The following is an 18135-nucleotide window of genomic DNA, read 5'->3' as shown; positions in this document are numbered from 1 at the left end:
TGGTTCTCTTCTTTATCTGGCTATTCTATGTTTGATATTTATGTTTTTACCTGTCTGTTTCTGCACACACGTACAGTATAAAAACATGATACATGCAGCAAGAGGTTCTTTAACCTTCTAATGCTGCGTTCACACCAGCCGCGGTAGAGGCGGCAAAAACGCGCTATTTGCACGTAGTTAGATGCTTGAACGTTTGAGTTTACTTGCTTCATTCGCGTGTGAAATTCTAGTCATTCGAGACATTCACATGGAAATTCGCGTCATGGGAGGGGCTTCTGCGACTCCGCTGAGCTTGCTATAATCACGTCACTACTACAAGTAGCAAGATCCTGATTGGTTAACGTGGCGCAGAAATCCACAGAATTTCAGATTTTTTAACTTGCGCTTTTCCCGCGGCAAAGCTCAATTCGTGTGGAACGCGCAGCGCAATTCGCGCCACGCGTACCGTGCCGCAGGATGCCTAAACGCGTCTTTGCATTGACTTAACATGTAAATCACTTGCGCTTGCCGCATCTACTGCATCTGGTGTGAACCCTACATAAGACCCGAGCTTTGTTTTGGCTTGCATTTTGGATTTCTTTCAGCTCTTTCGGGTTAGGAAGAACCAATAAATATAACAACCAAATATTTTTCTTTGAACATGAAGCAGTGTAAGTGTCCACGTTTGTGTACAACAGGTTCCAGTTACACAGAATTAAGTATTTAAGTATTATTTAATTATTATTATTATTACAGGTCTTTGGAGGTTAATAAAACATAGTTTAATTTTTCATCTTTAATGAAACCTTTGCTTTTCAAAATTAAGTACAGGTAGGTTAGTAAATGAAATCCAAAACTATTATTTGTATTTACAAAACTCTCTCGTCCACTTTGTCAACTTTATATTTCCAATACTGTATATAACTTTTAAATGCTTTAAATATGTGAAATTACTACAGACACCACTACGCATATTGGTAACAGTACGTGATGTCATTCACTGTGCCTTTAGCTGTTTTTGATAAATTACAAATTGCATTAAATTCAAACTGTTTTGTATTATGTATTCACAATTTTATTTTTATAGTTATTTTTATTTTATTTTAATGTTAATCTGTGATGTTTTGATAAAACATCTTTCTGCTATATTAATCCAGGACTAGGCCTTGCTTATATTACGACAATTAAGTAGTTTTTACAAACAAACCTTACACAAAAACAATACTGATGTGCATTTTGAGAGAAAACATTGGCACTGATATATGTTAAGATATGTCAGTGCAAGATATTTTTAAATTAAGGCAGCTCAAACATGCATTTTAGTCTGGGACCAGAATAAGTCCTGTCTGGGAAATCGCCCCATAATAGTCTATGGGGTGGTTTCCCGGACAGGGATTAGTTTAAACCAGGCCTAGACCTTAGTTTAATAAGGAAATATAACTAGTTTTAACAAAAATGCCTTACCAAAAACATTACTTGTGTGCATTTTGAGGCGAAACAAAAGGCACTGATGTATTTTAAGATATTTCAGTTCAAGTTGTATTCAGTTTGGACAGCTCTTACATTTATTTTAGTCTAGGACTAGTCTAATCCCTGTCCTGGAACCCCCCCAAATGCATATACACAACACCTGGAACAAAGTACAACGCAACAGATGATGAAATATAAAAATCCCCCCATGCAATGACAACATCCAATCACTTAATTTCTCCTAAAAAATTACATTTAACACACGCTCCAAAAAAAGCCCTGTCCACATGTTACCACTTGGCCATGTGTGAACAACATTACCCAACTAGCCGCTCTTCAGGAGCCCCCTCACCTGCAGGTCAGAGGCCGGGCGCCGTGGCGATGGGCTAAATTAGCCTATGACGGCCTCTCCATTCGCCTCACACCTCCCCAGCTGTCACGGCAACACACAGCGATGTTAGGACCAAACGTGGCAACCTCGTTCTCTCACACTGCTAATGGCTGCAGCTGCACCACCAGCCATGTGCCCCGGTCCCAAAAAATAATGAACGTAATAAGGCCACCACATTTTCCCAATGTGGCTTCCAGAGCACAAGATGGCTGTCTCTGCCCTGCAGGCCTGCCTCAAGGGTGCTATAGCTCTAGCCTGCCTGACACCAGAGAGAAAGAGAGAAATCAATAAGCACGCAAAAATCTGGCTGGTGGGCCCCCCCTGTTTTAGGGAAGGGGTCAGGAAGTGGACTTGAGCAGGTGTCTCTGGGATGAAATTTTGTGGGTTTTGAAAATAATAGGAGTAAATGCTTTAAACTATGTGTTTCTGACCTCTTTACTGCATGTGTGTGTGTGTCACAGGCCTTCGAGGAGCTCCAGGTTACTCATTAGAGCAGGCCCACCACTTACCCATTGAGATGGACCCTCTGATTGGTAGGTCACAAGCAGGTTAATGAAACATTTCCATTACATTAAATATCGCGACTTGCATCATGTTAAAGATGGTGTACATTGTAATATAAGGAATAATTGATGACGAGTCGTTGAATTAAAAAAAATAATGCACACCCAATGCGGCACAACGAAGCGTTATTTATTCAAATAATTCAAAGGTCCGAGATCAATTATTTCGCTTATACCACGTTTAACACAGACATTGCTCTGGTGGTTATTTTTAGACATTTGTCAGGTGAGGTGTGCGTTTATCAAAAAATAATGCATACCCGTAAAACAATTATCAACCAATCAGAATAAAGCATTCAACAGCCCTGTGGTATAACTGAATATAATGCTTGTAGACCTATAAAATGTTTGTGAATTATATGAATTTACATGTCTGTTCCAGCTAATAACTCGGGCACAAACAAGCGTCAGATCACTGATCTGGTTGACCAGAGTATTCAGATCAACACTCAGTGTTTCGTGGTAACAGCAGATAACCGGTACATCCTGGTGTGCGGTTTCTGGGACAAGAGTTTCCGTGTTTACTCCTCAGACACAGGTGAGAGATTACTGTACTGTATGTGCTGACATGGCAAAGACTCTGGCATGAATTTTGGAAAGTGTTGCATAATTTGGGTGTGAAATATTATAATTTATTATAACTTAGCATGTTGAGAATTGTGCAAAAAAAAAATACATTTTATCAGTGACGGTGTTGCAGATTTGCAACCCATGGTTAGGGCAAACCATTTGGACAGACCCCCAAACCCACAGGGAGCGTACCCTTTAAAAAGTTCCTAATATGTTCCATTTAGGTAAAGATACACTATATTGCCAAAAGTTTTGGGACATCTGCCTTTATATGCACATGAACGTGAATGATACCCCATTCTTAATCCATAGGGTTTAATATGTAGATGGCCCACCCTTTGCAGCCATAACAGCCTCAACTTTTTTTGAAAGACTTTCTACAAGTGTGTTTATGGAAATTTTTGACCATTCTTCTAAAAAAACATTTGTAAGGTCAGATACTGATGTTGGCCTCGCTTGTAGTCTTTGCTCGAATTCATCCCAAAGATTGGGTTTAGGTCAGGACTCTGTGCAGGCCAGTCAAGTTCCTCCACACCAAACTCGCTCATCCATGTCTTTATGGATCTTGCTTTGTGCACAGTCATGTTGGAACAGGAAGTGGCCATCCCCAAACTGTCCCCACAAACTTGGGTGCATTAAATTGTCCAAAATGTCTTGGTATGATGAAGCATTAAGAGTTTCTTTCACTGAAAGTGATTGGATTTGGAGGGGTGTCCCAAAACTTTTGGCAATATAGAGTATGTATACATTTGGTACCAATATCTACCTGTGAAGTACTTATACGCACTCTTTAGGTACAAAGGTGTACTTTTTGAAAGGGTACTGACCCAGTGACTACTTTTGTACTTTTTTCTAAGAGTGTGAGATTATAGTAAGCCATTCAGGTTTTTCTAGATCAGTTTAAACCAACGCTTTTTACCCAGCCATGGGTTGAAACATCCAAGGATTTTAAGAGTGTATTCCCATGTCTCCCGGCCTGACCATCACATGTGTTTTGATGTGCAGGCAAACTCACACAGATAGTGTTTGGACACTGGGATGTGGTCACATGTCTGGCCCGCTCAGAATCGTATATCGGCGGCGACTGCTACGTTGTGTCCGGATCCAGAGACGCTACACTGCTTCTGTGGTACTGGAGCGGGCGACACCATATCATAGGAGACAACCCTAATAACAGTGAGTACATCTCAGCAACCTCAGCAACATAAACTCACTCATGCATGACCTAACCATGAAGTGTTCAAGATTACAGAGTCATGATGCCAACATAGATAAAGGAATGGATGATGGATCGGTAGATAGATTGATATTTAGGCATTTTGCGCTTTTAGACACTTTTATCCAAAGCAACTTAAAGAAGTGATAAAAACAATAGCGCAAGATTTAATGATAGTAAGGAAGTGTAATAGTATTTTTTTTTCTTTTAGAATAACAAGCCATATTTTTATTTATGTATGCACTTTTTAAAGAGCACCTATTGTCTGATTCACGTTTTTACATTTCGTTTGGTGTGTAAGTGTGTATTAGTACATGTTAGCGATATGCTAAAAAGGTACAAACCCCAAAGTAACGTTGACGCGAGTTATCGTCTCCAACGTAAATCTCTTTTTTGGACTACAACAAACACACGGATTGTAGGCAACAGTTTACTTCCTGGGATTGGTGATGTAGACAAGACCGACATTATCATAATTCCTCTGGCTTCAGACTCACACCCTGTAAGTGAATTTTTTAAACATGGTAAGGAGCGTCACATTTCTGGCTGACATCAGAGGTATTCAGGCCAATCACAATGTACAGATTAGCTGGCCAAGTAGGGACACAGAGCTTTTCAAATCCATGCGTTTCAGAAAGAGAGTGAATTTTTTTTACGTATTAACTAACATTACTGTAGAAAAAGTAATGTTAAAGGACAAGTTCGGTATTTTGTACTTAAAGCCCTGTTTTCAGATTGTTTATGATGAAATTGAACGGTTTTGACTGAAATGTGGACATATGATGCTGGCCCGAGAATTTTTGGGTGTTTCTTGTTTCACCTCCCACCTCTATAATGGCTGTATAGGTGCACTGGAACAATCCTTCCTAAAATGCATTAAACTTTCGTTTACAAAGACGTGAAACTCACCGAGTGGTCAGGGGTGTTCACAAAAATCGCTGCAAAAGATGCTTTCCAACAGGTGTTTTACCATTCGTTGTAAACTTGTGGACCTATTTTTCCAAACGCCTCACACCTGTATATTCTTCCGCTGAGAGCTTGAATAATAGAAACTCCAGCCCAGTTGGTGGCACTAATCCGCCTTTGCCAATTGCAAGAATACAAACAAAGTTCCCGGCGCGGAGTAATACCGTACCTCACAGCACATCTAATACAAGTCAATGGAGTTGGACAAAAACTACGATAAAATCTGTTGATAAGCATCTTTTGCAGAGATTTTTGTGTGAGCATATCAGTGAACACCCCTGACCACTCGGTGAGTTGAAGGATTGTTCCAGTGCACCTATGCATCCATTGTAGAGGTGGGAGGTGATAGAACAAACACCCGAAAATTCTCGGGCCAGCATCATATGTCCAAATTTCAGCCAAAACTGTTCTATTTCATCATAAACAATCTGAAAACAGGGCTTTAAAGGTAGGGTAACAGATTTGATCCTGAAACATTTTTTGTTATGCTGGTTAAAAGTCTCCCTACATCCCGACAGCAATCACCGCGCCAAGTTGTCCAAATGCACCTGCAGAAATTTATGTCATCTGTGAAAGGCGCAGGACCAAAAAATGTTCAACAAATCATAGACCTCGGTCCGAACGGACGTTTCCATTTTTGTCCCTCATACGTAAGCATAATTTGAATGCCAACCGCGCAGCGAGTCCACGCAGACACCAGACGTCATCGGCGCTTTCACGTGCGCTCACCTCCTGCCTGTAAACAGTGAGAACAGCAAACTTTTCTGCTAAATTGACAACCTACACAGGAGGCACAGAACTAAAGGCGTCTTTTAAAACAACAATAGCAAAAACTGCCTGGATCAGCAAGAGCAAAACCCCAAATGAACATCAGTAACTTTACTGCTTTACCACGAGATGCAAACAGCTGCAGGACGCAAAGAGTGGTTGCACAGTTTATTTTGGTAAGGTAGGTACGCGATATGTTTGTATTGAGATGGATTCAGATATTCTACTTTGATGAAACATTGTGTTGCTTATGAAATTTGTGTTCGTTTACAGATTAGCGTAACGATATAGTTACTACGTCTACACAACCGAACGTGTGCTTAAACTAATTCTGATGTAAACCAGTTGTTTGGTTATTTTGGAAGTGTTATTCGACTTTGTACTGCAAAGTTTTCTCACTGCTGAATGAGACATGAGATGTGACCGTCTGATCTGTGCGTGTTTTGGAAGAGGCGTGACTTTGGATGGCGGTTTGACTTGAGGGTGGGATCGGGATTTCATTGCTAGGCGGCTACCGTTAGCATTTTTCAAAATGTGTTACCCTACCTTTAAGTGTAAAATACCCAACTTGTCCTTTAACAAAATTAACCTTATTATAAAGTGTTACCACTTTTTAGTAGCAACAACCGAAAACATGTTAATAAGAACAGAGTTTGTGTTTTTACTTGTAGTGTTTGTGCATGTGTGTACTGTATGTGTGCTGTGTAAATGTGTTGTCCTCATTGCAGTATGTGTTGTTTGTAAATGTCAGAAGCTGTGTTTTTAGGTGAGCGTGTTCTCTCATTATCTTTGGTGATGCTCAGACACTTCATTAAGGATTTCAGCCTGGCTGCCTCCAATTAGCCACGTACAGCCCTGCCTCTGAAAACACAACTCCCATGATATTCACACATAACTGCTTACTGTGTGCCCCTAATAATACAGTTGTGAACAAAGAACTAGTTATATATTTAATTACACTGCAAAAAATGACTTTCTTATTTAGTATTTTTGTCTTGTTTTCAGTAAAAATATCTTTAAGATGTATTTTCTTGATAAGCAAAATGACCTAGGAAAATAAGTCTAGTTTTTAGACAAAAAATATAAACTTTAAGTAATTTAGTGCTTAAAACAAGCAAAAAAAAAATCTGCCAATGGAATAAGAAAAATTTCTTGAAATAAGTTTACTTTTTTCATAAACACTTAATTCAAGAAATTTTTTCTTATTCCATTGGCAGATTTTTTGCTTGTTTTAACCATAAATTTGCTTAAATTTGACTGATTTTCCTAGCTCATTTTTCTCAACAACAAAATACATCTTAATTTAAGAATTTTTAGATATTTTTACTGAAAACGAGTAAGAAAGTCACTTTTTGGAGTGAAGATGCAAAAAATTAGTTTTCAAGAAAAATTCTTAGTATTTTGTCTTGTTTTCAGTAAAAATATCTAAAAATTCTAAAATTAAGATGCTTTGTCTTGATGAGCAAAACAACCCAAGAAAATAATTCTAGTTTTTAGACCAAAAATATCAAATTTAAGTGATTTTATGCACAAAATATCTGCCAATGGGGTAAGCAAATTTTTCTTGAATTTAGTGTTTAAGAAAAATGTTCAAGATTTTTTAAGAATTAGATATTTTTACTGAAAACAAGACAAAATACTAAAAAATATTTTTCTTAAATAATTTTTTGCAGTGTAAGCCTTATGCATAACTTCATCAAGCTCACATGATGCCAATAGCTTTAAATGCGTCCCAAAACATAATAATGTAACAAAAATGTATGAAGAGTTCGTTGCAAAACGAGAGAAATCAGTTTTTTAACATTTTTGTCAAAACATATTTATTATTATGTTATCAAGTCGTCATTTTGTTTTATGGTGCTACTTAGCTGTATTTTTTAAGTTATGAAGGTTTAAATCAAAACAAACCAACTGCAGTTGAATTGATATTAATTGAAATGTACAACCAAAAAACGAGATTTCTGACAAATTAAGAAAACGGTGGTTATCTCGTTTTGCAACGAAACTCTTCATATAGAGCAATAGAAAAATACAATCTAATTACAATAATAATAATAATATGTTTTATGTCAAGTTGCTATTTATAAAATTTGTATTGTTCCGTATTAAATTAGTGTGTGAAATGTATTGCATGGATTAGGATTGTGTGGAGTGCACATTCTCATGTTCAAAGGGTTTGTCTTATAGCCCGCTATTCTAGAAAATAAACAGTGCACTCTAGTGGTGCATTTTTTCTATTTATTTATTTTGTAGCAAAAGATTGAACTTAAAACAGATTTTTTTTTTCGATCCATGGTTGGATAAAGTATGGACAAACACAACTGTTGTTTTTAATTAAACTACAAAATGTCCATATTTGGCCCAACCATAAGGTAAAATAGTTTCTTGATTTTTAGTGGGGCTTAAACATTTGGATTTAAAACTCTTATATTCTTCTAGTTATTTAAAATGAAATGATGTTTAAAGAAAGTTTAGACACTTTCTAAACTTGCGGTAGTAAATAGTATGCGTTTATGTCAGAGGTAAATTCAGCCGTGTTGCATCAAGCCTCTCTCCGCTTTTTTATGCGTCTTTCAATGAAGTGTCGGGACCTCTATGAATATTCAGCGGATATCCAAGTACGGGGCCCTGCGGCACTCCGACATGGTGTAGAAATTGATTTCACAGTTGCCCGAGAAAGCAGGAGCGTGTCTTAAATGTGCAATGATTAAAATTCCGTCCGGCTCAATCAAGGCCCCGGCGCTTCACGACTTCAGCAGCCGTTCTCCAATTTACACCTCTTAATTGTGTTGCTGTACTGCCAGGGACCCAGGAGGTTTCCAGGGTTTGGAAGGACCCGGTTGCCGACTGATTAAATCTTTTGTGGTGAAGGTGATCCGGGGTCTCCCATGGGATCCGGTGCTGACACACGTCCCACCCGGATCACTCACAGCTGGGCTTAGTGCTGTCAGACGGTCCCCTGTGGAGGGCGCAGTGAATGCGGATTGTATTGATTAAGACCTCAGTAACCTTTGATTGCTTGCAGACTTTTAAGAACATCTGGATTTGGACTGGTCATTTTATTGATTTCTGGGTTTATTTAACAGTGCTGTGCATGCAAAGTAATGATCTGGGTCTTAATTATGTGGATGTTAATATACTTAATGTTAATTGAAAACTGAAAGAGTCTTTTTAGCCAGTTCTTTTACTCAATATTTACAGCTGCTTATAGACGGTTTCAGCAGTAACAACATAAACAAACGGCTTTCGTGGAACACGCGTAACTTCCGGGACACTTTGCTAAGAATAAATAACAACAAAGTCCTTTTAGAGTGGTTTATTTCTGATAACAAGCAAAATAAACAACAGGTAGATTACCTTAGTTCATATTTCATAGCTTAAGCGTAAAAAAAAAAATCACAGAGCTAACATTGCTGTGTAAAATGTGTACTATAATGTATACTAGGTTAACTACAAAGCGGCTGCCAAACCTCCCTTCACATAGTGGTGATCCGTGATCGCCGTCTCCTCCTGTCTTTAGGAAACCAAAACATTTGTTGTTTTTGACAATGTATTTGTTCCAGAGTTCATTTTAGCCACTAGTCAGACCATTAAACAAACATAAACCGGAAGTAAAGTTCAGACCAGATGTGTAACCGTGACAATGCACGTGCATCCAATGAAACTGTCTATAGTTCACCCACATATAAAAATTCTCTCGTCTCTCAATTTGCTCACCCTCATGCCATCCCAGATGTATATGACTTTCCTTCTTCAGTTAAACACAAACAAATAATTTTATATCAAAATGCCATCATGTTATTACTGTATGTAATATGGCGCCCAACATGGTGAAGCTTTAAAACCACATTCATCCAGTTATCCTTAAAGGAACAGTATGTAAGAAATTTAAATCAATTAATCATAAAATGGCCCTGATATGTCACTAGACATTAAGAAATCATTTTCATTTCAAATACTTATAACACTGACAACAGTGGTATGGCCAGGATATTATCATTTAAAAAGTGGAGTTGCATCTCTCAACTGATGTTTATGTTGTCATTTTGTGTATTGGCCACCAGTTGTGTGATTGCAGTACCAGTTTTAGCCACAAGTTTTATTATTGCAATACCAGTTTTGGCCACAATCCTACATACTGTTCCTTTAAATGACTTCAATAAGTATACTGCAAAAAATGACGTTCTTACTTAGTTTTTTTGTCTTATTTTTGTAGATAATTTTGTTCAAGAAAAATATGATATTTGTACTGAAAACAAGTCTAGTTTTTAGACAAAAATATACAATTTAAGTGAATTTGTGCTTAAAACAAGCAAAAAATCTGCCTATGGGGTTAGAAAAAAAAATATTTATTTTAAACACTTAATTTAAATTTTTGCTTGTTTAAAGCACCAATTCACTTAAATTGTATATTGTTTTGTCTTAAATCTAACTTATTTCTTAGGTAATTTTGGTCATCAAGAAAATGCTATTTTAATGTAAGAATTTTTAGATATTTGTATTGAAAACCAGACAAAAATACTAAGGAAGAAAGTCATTTTTTTGCAGTGTAAATAAGAGCAAATGTTTTGAACAATTGATATGTTGCATATCCATACAAAAATACAGATCACCGGAGTTTGTTTAAATCTGTCGGCATGTTGATAACTTTAAATCTCATTGGTTCTTGCATATCCTGTGACCAGATACACATATAACCAGTAGTCACGAGACATGAGAACCACTGAGATTTAAAGTTATCAGTGTGCCACCATATTGTACCGAGCCCCTAAGGTGACATTGGAGTAAAAATCAAAAGTTTAGTCATGTGCTCACACGAAACCTTCATGTGCAGAATTGTTTTTAAAGTTTAGTTTCGCACGCGTGAAACTAAACGCGGTAGCTTCACGTGATCACGCGGTAGTTTCGTGTGAGCATGCGATAGTTTTTAGACAAAAAACATTAACTTTAAGTAAATTACTGCTTAAAACAAGCAAAAAATCTGCCAATGCAATAAGAAATTTGTTTCTCTTGATTCAAGAAAAAAATTCTTATTCCATTGGCAATTTTTTGCTGTCTAAAAACTAGACTTATTTTCCTAGGTCATTTTGCTCATTAAGAAAATACATCTTGATTTAAGATGTATTTTTAGATATTTTTTACTGAAAACAAGATGCTTTTTCTTGAATTTAGTGTTTGATGTTCAAGCAGGCAGATTTTTTTGCTCGTTTTATGCACAAAATCACTTAAATTTGATATTTTATGTCTAAGAACTACACTTATTTTCTTGGGTTGTTTTGCTCATCAAGAAAAAGCGTCTTAATTTAAGAATTTTTAGATATTTTACTGAAAACAAGACAAAAATACTAAGAAAACTTTTTCTTGTAAATCATTTTTTGCAGTGTAGTCATGCGTAAGCTCGGTGTAGGTTATTTGTAGCCTGTGCGTAGATCTGCCTAGCCTGACGTGCATCTCGCAAAATTTCTAACAGCGCGTCATTTCTACGCGGACTGCAAGCGCTGTGATTGGTCCACCAGAACTCCTCCCGTCCCGGTATTTTCGCTTGAGACGGTGAAAGCAAAGATGAGCTAAGTTGAGGAGTGATTTAACTCAAACTGCAACAAAAGTCACTGTTTATTTACTTCTATCATTGCTAGTCTTCTCAAATCATACACAACAAGTTGCTGTTTCTTCTTCGGTTGTGGGTTAACTTGGCAAGCTTTTTTTTTGACAGTCGCGCCGCTACTGTGGTTACACGCGTGGATACTGCCTACCAGCGGTCTGGGCGTGTGTTTGCACGTTGACGCGGACGATGACGCAATAGTATAAATGGAAAACGACACGGAACCTACGCCGTCGTGGCTAACGCGTAGAACCTACGCACAACTATAACGAGCCCTTTACTTTTTAAAGTTGATCCAGCTTTTATTACAGTGTGAAACTTGCTGTGCTAATCTGTACCCATGTTTTCATGGATATAAGAGGTTTTCATATTTGAGCGAATTATTACATACTGTATCACATTATTTTACATGCATTTAAATGTTCAAATGTGATTTTGTCATTAGGGTAAAGTTTTTAGTTTTGTTAAGTTCAAAGGTTTAGGATCACTGAAACAGTTAAAACCCTTACATAAGCCTTCACAGAAATCATGGTTTAATCCATGCAGAAACATTATGTTGATCCCTCCAGCTAATAATTACTGTTTTGCTTCCTCAGTGCACAAATCAAGCTAATTACTCCACAGGCTCATTTCACTATGCTCGAATTGCTTCTCTAACTTAGAGAAGTGTCTACAAATACACGCATTTCCTCGAGCGTGATGGGTAGAGCCACAGGAGGGCCATCAGACGGTGTAATGATGTTGCCTGGTCCTTCTCAAACAAACAGCTCTTGAAATTACAGTACACCCATGATCTGTACAATAAACCAAATTTAATGATGGCGTGTGATTGCATTTTTCAAAGTTAATATCACATTTGGTTACACTTTTAATCATCCTTTAGACAGTAAAGTAATGCTGCATCTTCAGTACATCTCAGTACAACTCTTATTAGAGTATCAGTTGAGTTCTAGTAGACTGTTATGGGTTAGAGTAAGTTTACATGCACTTGATCCTAAATGTAGGATCCTAAGTGTAGGTGTTCCTTAAAGTCATCAGATTGTCAAAGGAGACCATCGAAAAGATTTTTCTGTTTTGTTCACTGATTTTAAATAAAGATTTTTGCTTTTTTTACCCTTTCGTAGTAGTTTATTGACCTGTCCAGCTGGTGCTGTGGTACGACAGGTGTCTTTAAATGACCTCATATCACCTCTTCCCTCCTCCTCGTTCATCATGTGACAGTGTTGGGTTTGGGCGTAGGGTCTTCTGCAGACCAGCTGTTCTAGTTTGCTCAAATTATATTGTGCATTGAAGTGTAGTGTTTTTAATGTAGTCACATGACAGTATGTGTGCTGTAAGAATATGGTACTTCATTAGCTGTTTAATGACAAGCATCATTATCAGGTTTAAGGATTTATTCAGCCTTACAATAATAATGTAGCTCAAATCATATGACTTTCTTTTCTAAATGGTACCATGGAAGAATGCCTTAGATTTGCAATAAAGGTTCAAAAAATGAACTAAAGCTGTCACTGGGACAATACCCTTTTAAAACATTCCTCATATGTGAGGTACCAATATCTGTGAGGTAACATTTGAGGTACTAATATACATTATTTAGGCACAAATGTGTATTTTTTGAAAGTGTGCCACCCCAGTGACAGCTTTTGTCCCCTTTTTTGCGTGCAATTTCAAATTTGGGTACAAAGGTGTACCTTTTTGAAAGGGTACGTACAGCTTTGGTACCTTTATTTCCGAGAGTGTAACAATGTGCCATAAACCAACCTTAGAAACTGGACAGTGACACACTGAAAAAAAAATGATTCATTTAATTGACTCAATTTTTTAAGGTAAGGGGTTGCATGTAATTTCTTTAAGCTACATTTAAACAAAAAATTGTACAATTAAATAAAATAAAAAACTTTTGTTTAAATGCACTGCAAAAAATGATTTTCAAGAAAAAAATCTTAGTATTTTTGTCTTGTTTTCAGCAAAAATATCTAAAAAATCTTAAATTAAGATACCTTTTCTTGATGAGCAAAATTACCCAAGAAAATAAGTCTAGTTTTTAGACCAAAAATATCAAATTGTGATTTTGTGCATAAACAAGCCAAAACATCTGCCAATGGGGTAAACAAATTTTTCTTGAATTTAATGTTTAAGAAAAAATTTTAAGATTTTTTGTTTACCCCATTGACCGATTTTTTTGCTTGTTTTATGCACAAAATCACTTGAATTTGATATTTTTGGTCTAAAAACTGGACTTGTTTTCTTGGGTCGTTTTGCTCATCAAGAAAATGCATCTTAATTTAAAAAATGTTAGATATTTTTACTGAAAACAAGATAAAAATACTAAGAACATTTTTCTTGCAAATCATTTTTTTGCAGTGTGTAGCATAAATAAATTAAATTGAATGAATATTTTTTTCAGTGCACCCTGGAAACAAACCATAACACCCATATCACCGCTCTGATTTTTGCACAGGCAAGCACCGTACATGAACGTACATTTTATCAACAGAGTTGTGTATTTCGGTGTACCACTGAGTAATGGTATTGTCTTTGGCAGGTGATTATCCAGCACCCCGTGCAGTTCTGACCGGTCATGACTATGAGGTGGTGTGTGTTTCTGTGTGCGCTGAGCTGGGAATTGTTATAAGTGGAGCAAAAGGTTTGTGTTACAGCGGATATGAAGTAACCAACATGCATTTGCAATAAATAATGTGTAACCTGTTGTGTTTCTGATCATTAATATATGTGTTTATCTGATCAGAGGGACCGTGTCTGGTTCACACCATCACCGGTGATCTTCTGAGGGCTCTGGAGGGCCCAGACAACTGTGTGTTTCCTCGTCTGATCTCAGTGTCCAGTGAGGGCCACTGCATCATTTACTATGACAGGGGTCAGTTCTGTAACTTCAGCATCAATGGTCAACTGCTGGCCCAAATGGAGATCAATGACTCCACACGTGTAAGTTCTCAACACTTCTCATGCGTGTTGATATGGTTGTGTTAAACATGAGATTAAGACTATGCACTGCAAAAAATGACTTTCTTACTTCGTATTTTTGTCTTGTTTTCAGTAAAAAATATCTAAAAATTCTTCTATTAAGATGTATTTTCTTGTTGAGCAAAATGCCCTAGGAAAATAAGTCAAAAAATGTCAAATTTAAGTGTATTTGTGCATAAAACAAGCAAAAAAATCTGCCAATGGGGTAAGCAAAAAATCTTGAAAATTTTTCTTAAACACTAAATTCAAGAAAAATTTGCTTAATCGATTGGCAGATTTTTTTTGCTTGTTTTATGCACAAAATAAAACTTGACATTTTTTGTCTAAAAACTAAACTAATTTTCTTGGGTCGTTTTGCTCATCAGGAAAAAACATCTTAATTTAAGAATTTTTAGATTTTTTTTGCTGAAAACAAGACAAAAATACTAAGTAAAATTTTTCTTAAGTCATTTTTTGCAGTTTATGGCTGAAGTTGTGTTCCTGTATTAGTGTAAATTCTGGTAAATTATTCAATTGTGTGTCTCCAAAGTCAATTTTTGTGATTTACTTCTTCATGAAATCATCCTACATAATGTATAAAACATTCTGTGAACATTGCAAAAAATGACTTTCTTACTTAAAATTTTTGTGTTGTTTTCAGTAGATCAAAAAATTCTTAAATTAAGATGGATTTTCTTGATGAGCAAAATGACCTAAGAAAATAAGTCTAGTTTTTAGACAAAACATATAAACTTTAATTAAATTAGTGCTTTAAACAAGCAAAAAAATCTGCCATTGGAATAAGAAAAAAAATCTTAAAATAAATTAACTTTTTTCATAAAAACTTAATCCAGGAAATGTTTTCTTATTCCACTGGCAGATTTTTTTGCTTGTTTAATTTTTTCTTTTTAAACTTACATTTTATATTTTTGTCTAAAAACAACACTGCAGAAATAGATTTTTAAGAAAAAGATTCTTAGCTTTTTTGTCTTGTTTTCAGTGAAAATATAGAAATTTTTTTAAATTAAGATGCTTTCTCTTGATAAGCAAAACGACCCAAGAAAATAAGTCTAGTTTTTATGCCAAAAATATCAAATTTAAGTGATTTTGTGCACAAGACAAGCAAAAAAAAAACTGCCAATGGGGTAAGCAAATTTTTCTTGAATTTTTCTTGAATTCAGTGTTTTCTTGAATTTTGTTTGCTTACCCCATTGGCAGTTTTTTTTTTTTTTTTTTGCTTGAAAATGTAATATTATTTATATATAAAATAATTGATAAAAGTGAAAAGTTGAATCAACTTAAAAAAAACTTCTAAGTTTTCACTTAGGGTATTTTTCACTTAAACATAAGTTGAAAAAAACATTTTGTTACCAATTGAAGTAATTTTTTAAGTTGATCCAACTTTTTACAGTGCATAAAGTATACTTTATTTTTACCTGGGATACCAACATGAACATTTTTAAAAACAGTAAAGTTGTCCTTAAATCTTTTTACTTAATGTAGCTTTACCTTATGTTGAAATGTCCCTGATAAAATAATTATTTTGATGAACAGTTTCAATTAGAAACATTTATCATTGTTTAATAATAAGTAATGGTGGTTGCAATTTAGCAAACGCTACATATTTATTTGACTTGTTTATAGTACAAATTCACTGAATTTGTATATTTTTTGTCTAAAAACTAGACTTATTTTCATAGGTCATTTTTCTCATCAAGAAAATACATCTTTATTTAAGAATTTTTAGATATTTGTACTGAAAACAAGACAAAAATAAGTAATTTGCAGTGTACAGGTAGGGGAATTTAAATAATAATAATAACATTTTCTAGTGTATATGTTTGGAAACAGGAAGTAACACGCTCCTGATGCAATTTTAAGAATATGTTAATATATTTCTCAGGCTGTTCTCCTGAGCAGCGATGGGCAGAATTTAGTGACCGGAGGAGACAATGGAGTGGTGGAGGTGTGGCAAGCCTGCGACTTCAAGCAGCTCTATGTCTACCCCGGCTGTGACGCTGGCATCCGAGCAATGGATCTGTCACATGATCAGAGGTTTGGCTTTGGTTTCACCATGCACAACACTTTCAAATTCAGTCGGACGCTCACAGCACTCAATCTTTTCTCTTCCAGGACTCTGGTCACAGGCATGGCATCTGGTAGCTTTGTGGCTTTCAACATTGATTTTAACCGCTGGCACATCGAGCATCAAAACAGGTACTGAGAGAAATCAGCCAATGACAGACAGGCTGCTCCCGTCTCAGAAAATGCGTGACATCACAGGAGCTCACGTCATGGGGCAGAGCAACGCAGAAGAAGAAATGGAGATCAAGAAATAACAAAAGTGAGAATTCAGAGCAGTTTATGTAATGTTTTAAAAGTGAGATTTCTGCTGTTTGGCGATACGCATGAAGTCTTCAAAAATGCACAGGAGCGATGGATGGATGATGATTTTAAAATAAATAGCGAGAGCACAGACGGAGGCCAGCACATTTAATTTTTTTTTCTTATTTGATCGAAATATGATCTTAGTATCACCTGAGCCAGCTACGAGTAGGTTTGAAACAGGCTTTTACTTGTAGTCCTGTCATTTCAAATGTGAAAGCAACATTTTGCATAGAGAACCGATAACAGTATTTTTATGGGGTTTAATTTTTTACCTGCTTGCAGCATATATCGCTTTCTTTGTTTTTGTTTTTTATAATAATTTGGGGAAAAAACTTGCCAAACTCCTCTGATGCTGAGCTTATGATATAAAACCTGTTTATTTAAAACATTCGTGTGGTGTGCTACTTTCTACTGTCTGTCTAGTATTCCTGCATTTGACATCAAAAGTTTTTTGATATGATTAATGTGAGGAAAAAGCTCTTTTGTTTACCGTGACGTGCTGTATTTGAATGTTGAGTAAGTCTGTGTGAGGATGAAAGATTTGTCTGTCGTGAATGTATTTTATTTCTAATTGTTAACCAGGTTAATCTGGAGATGTACTGTATGATGTACTGTATGCAGCATTAAAAACCTTTAAGGAAATGTGTTGTCCTTGTTGGCTTTATGTCTATAAATGTTAAGCACTAAATGAGGATAAACGCTGATGGTGCTGAGAAAGTCCAACTGGACAAAATCATTTGTAATTCCAAACATTTTTGTGTAGTTTTTACATATCTTTGATTTTTTTCCCGGCACCAATATCTGCACTGTAAACAGAAAAAAATATCATTGTAATGTTACTCTTGTAAGCAATACATTGTGTAGTGTTTTCTGTATGTGCATCTTTGAATCTATTACATAATGTAAATCAAATCTATAATTCAGAGTTTCTGGATGAAAATAAGAAAACTGATCTATTTTTAATTGTTGTAGTGCAACTATGTGCTATATAAGCAGTTAAAACATGGTGGCTATTACTTCTGTTTCTTTTATCTCATTTGTTTCTACATGAAGATGATGCCATGATTAATATTTTAGTTACAAGAATAGCAATTTAGATTTGATATCCCAGGTAAAAAATAGAGCAATAAAATAGACTTTAAGTACACTTAGTAAAAGTAATATTTTCATGCACTAATTTTGTACTTAAAATATACAAAAAATCTTAAAATAAATCAAATAAGACTGTAAAAAGTGAAGGTTGGATTTACTTAAA

At 35.8% G+C, this 18135-nt stretch overlaps 1 protein-coding gene across 2 annotated transcripts in view; it reads left to right on the top strand.

The window, feature by feature from the left end:
* Positions 1 to 18135, top strand: part of nbeab (neurobeachin b) — a 359639-nt gene extending 341504 nt beyond the window's left edge. For both annotated transcript variants that reach the window (XM_055196954.2, XM_055196955.2), the window contains 7 exons: positions 2302 to 2373; positions 2786 to 2941; positions 3979 to 4149; positions 14074 to 14175; positions 14278 to 14474; positions 16396 to 16547; positions 16626 to 18135. In XM_055196954.2, coding sequence (XP_055052929.2) covers positions 2302 to 2373; positions 2786 to 2941; positions 3979 to 4149; positions 14074 to 14175; positions 14278 to 14474; positions 16396 to 16547; positions 16626 to 16716 — 941 coding nt within the window. In that variant the 3' untranslated portion in view covers positions 16717 to 18135. The remainder of the gene's footprint in view (positions 1 to 2301; positions 2374 to 2785; positions 2942 to 3978; positions 4150 to 14073; positions 14176 to 14277; positions 14475 to 16395; positions 16548 to 16625) is intronic.

This window comes from Misgurnus anguillicaudatus, chromosome 24, assembly GCF_027580225.2.
Source record: "Misgurnus anguillicaudatus chromosome 24, ASM2758022v2, whole genome shotgun sequence".
Taxonomy (NCBI): domain Eukaryota; kingdom Metazoa; phylum Chordata; class Actinopteri; order Cypriniformes; family Cobitidae; genus Misgurnus; species Misgurnus anguillicaudatus.
Note: the sequence above shows the minus strand (reverse complement) of the source record. Positions and strands in the feature narration are given on the sequence as shown.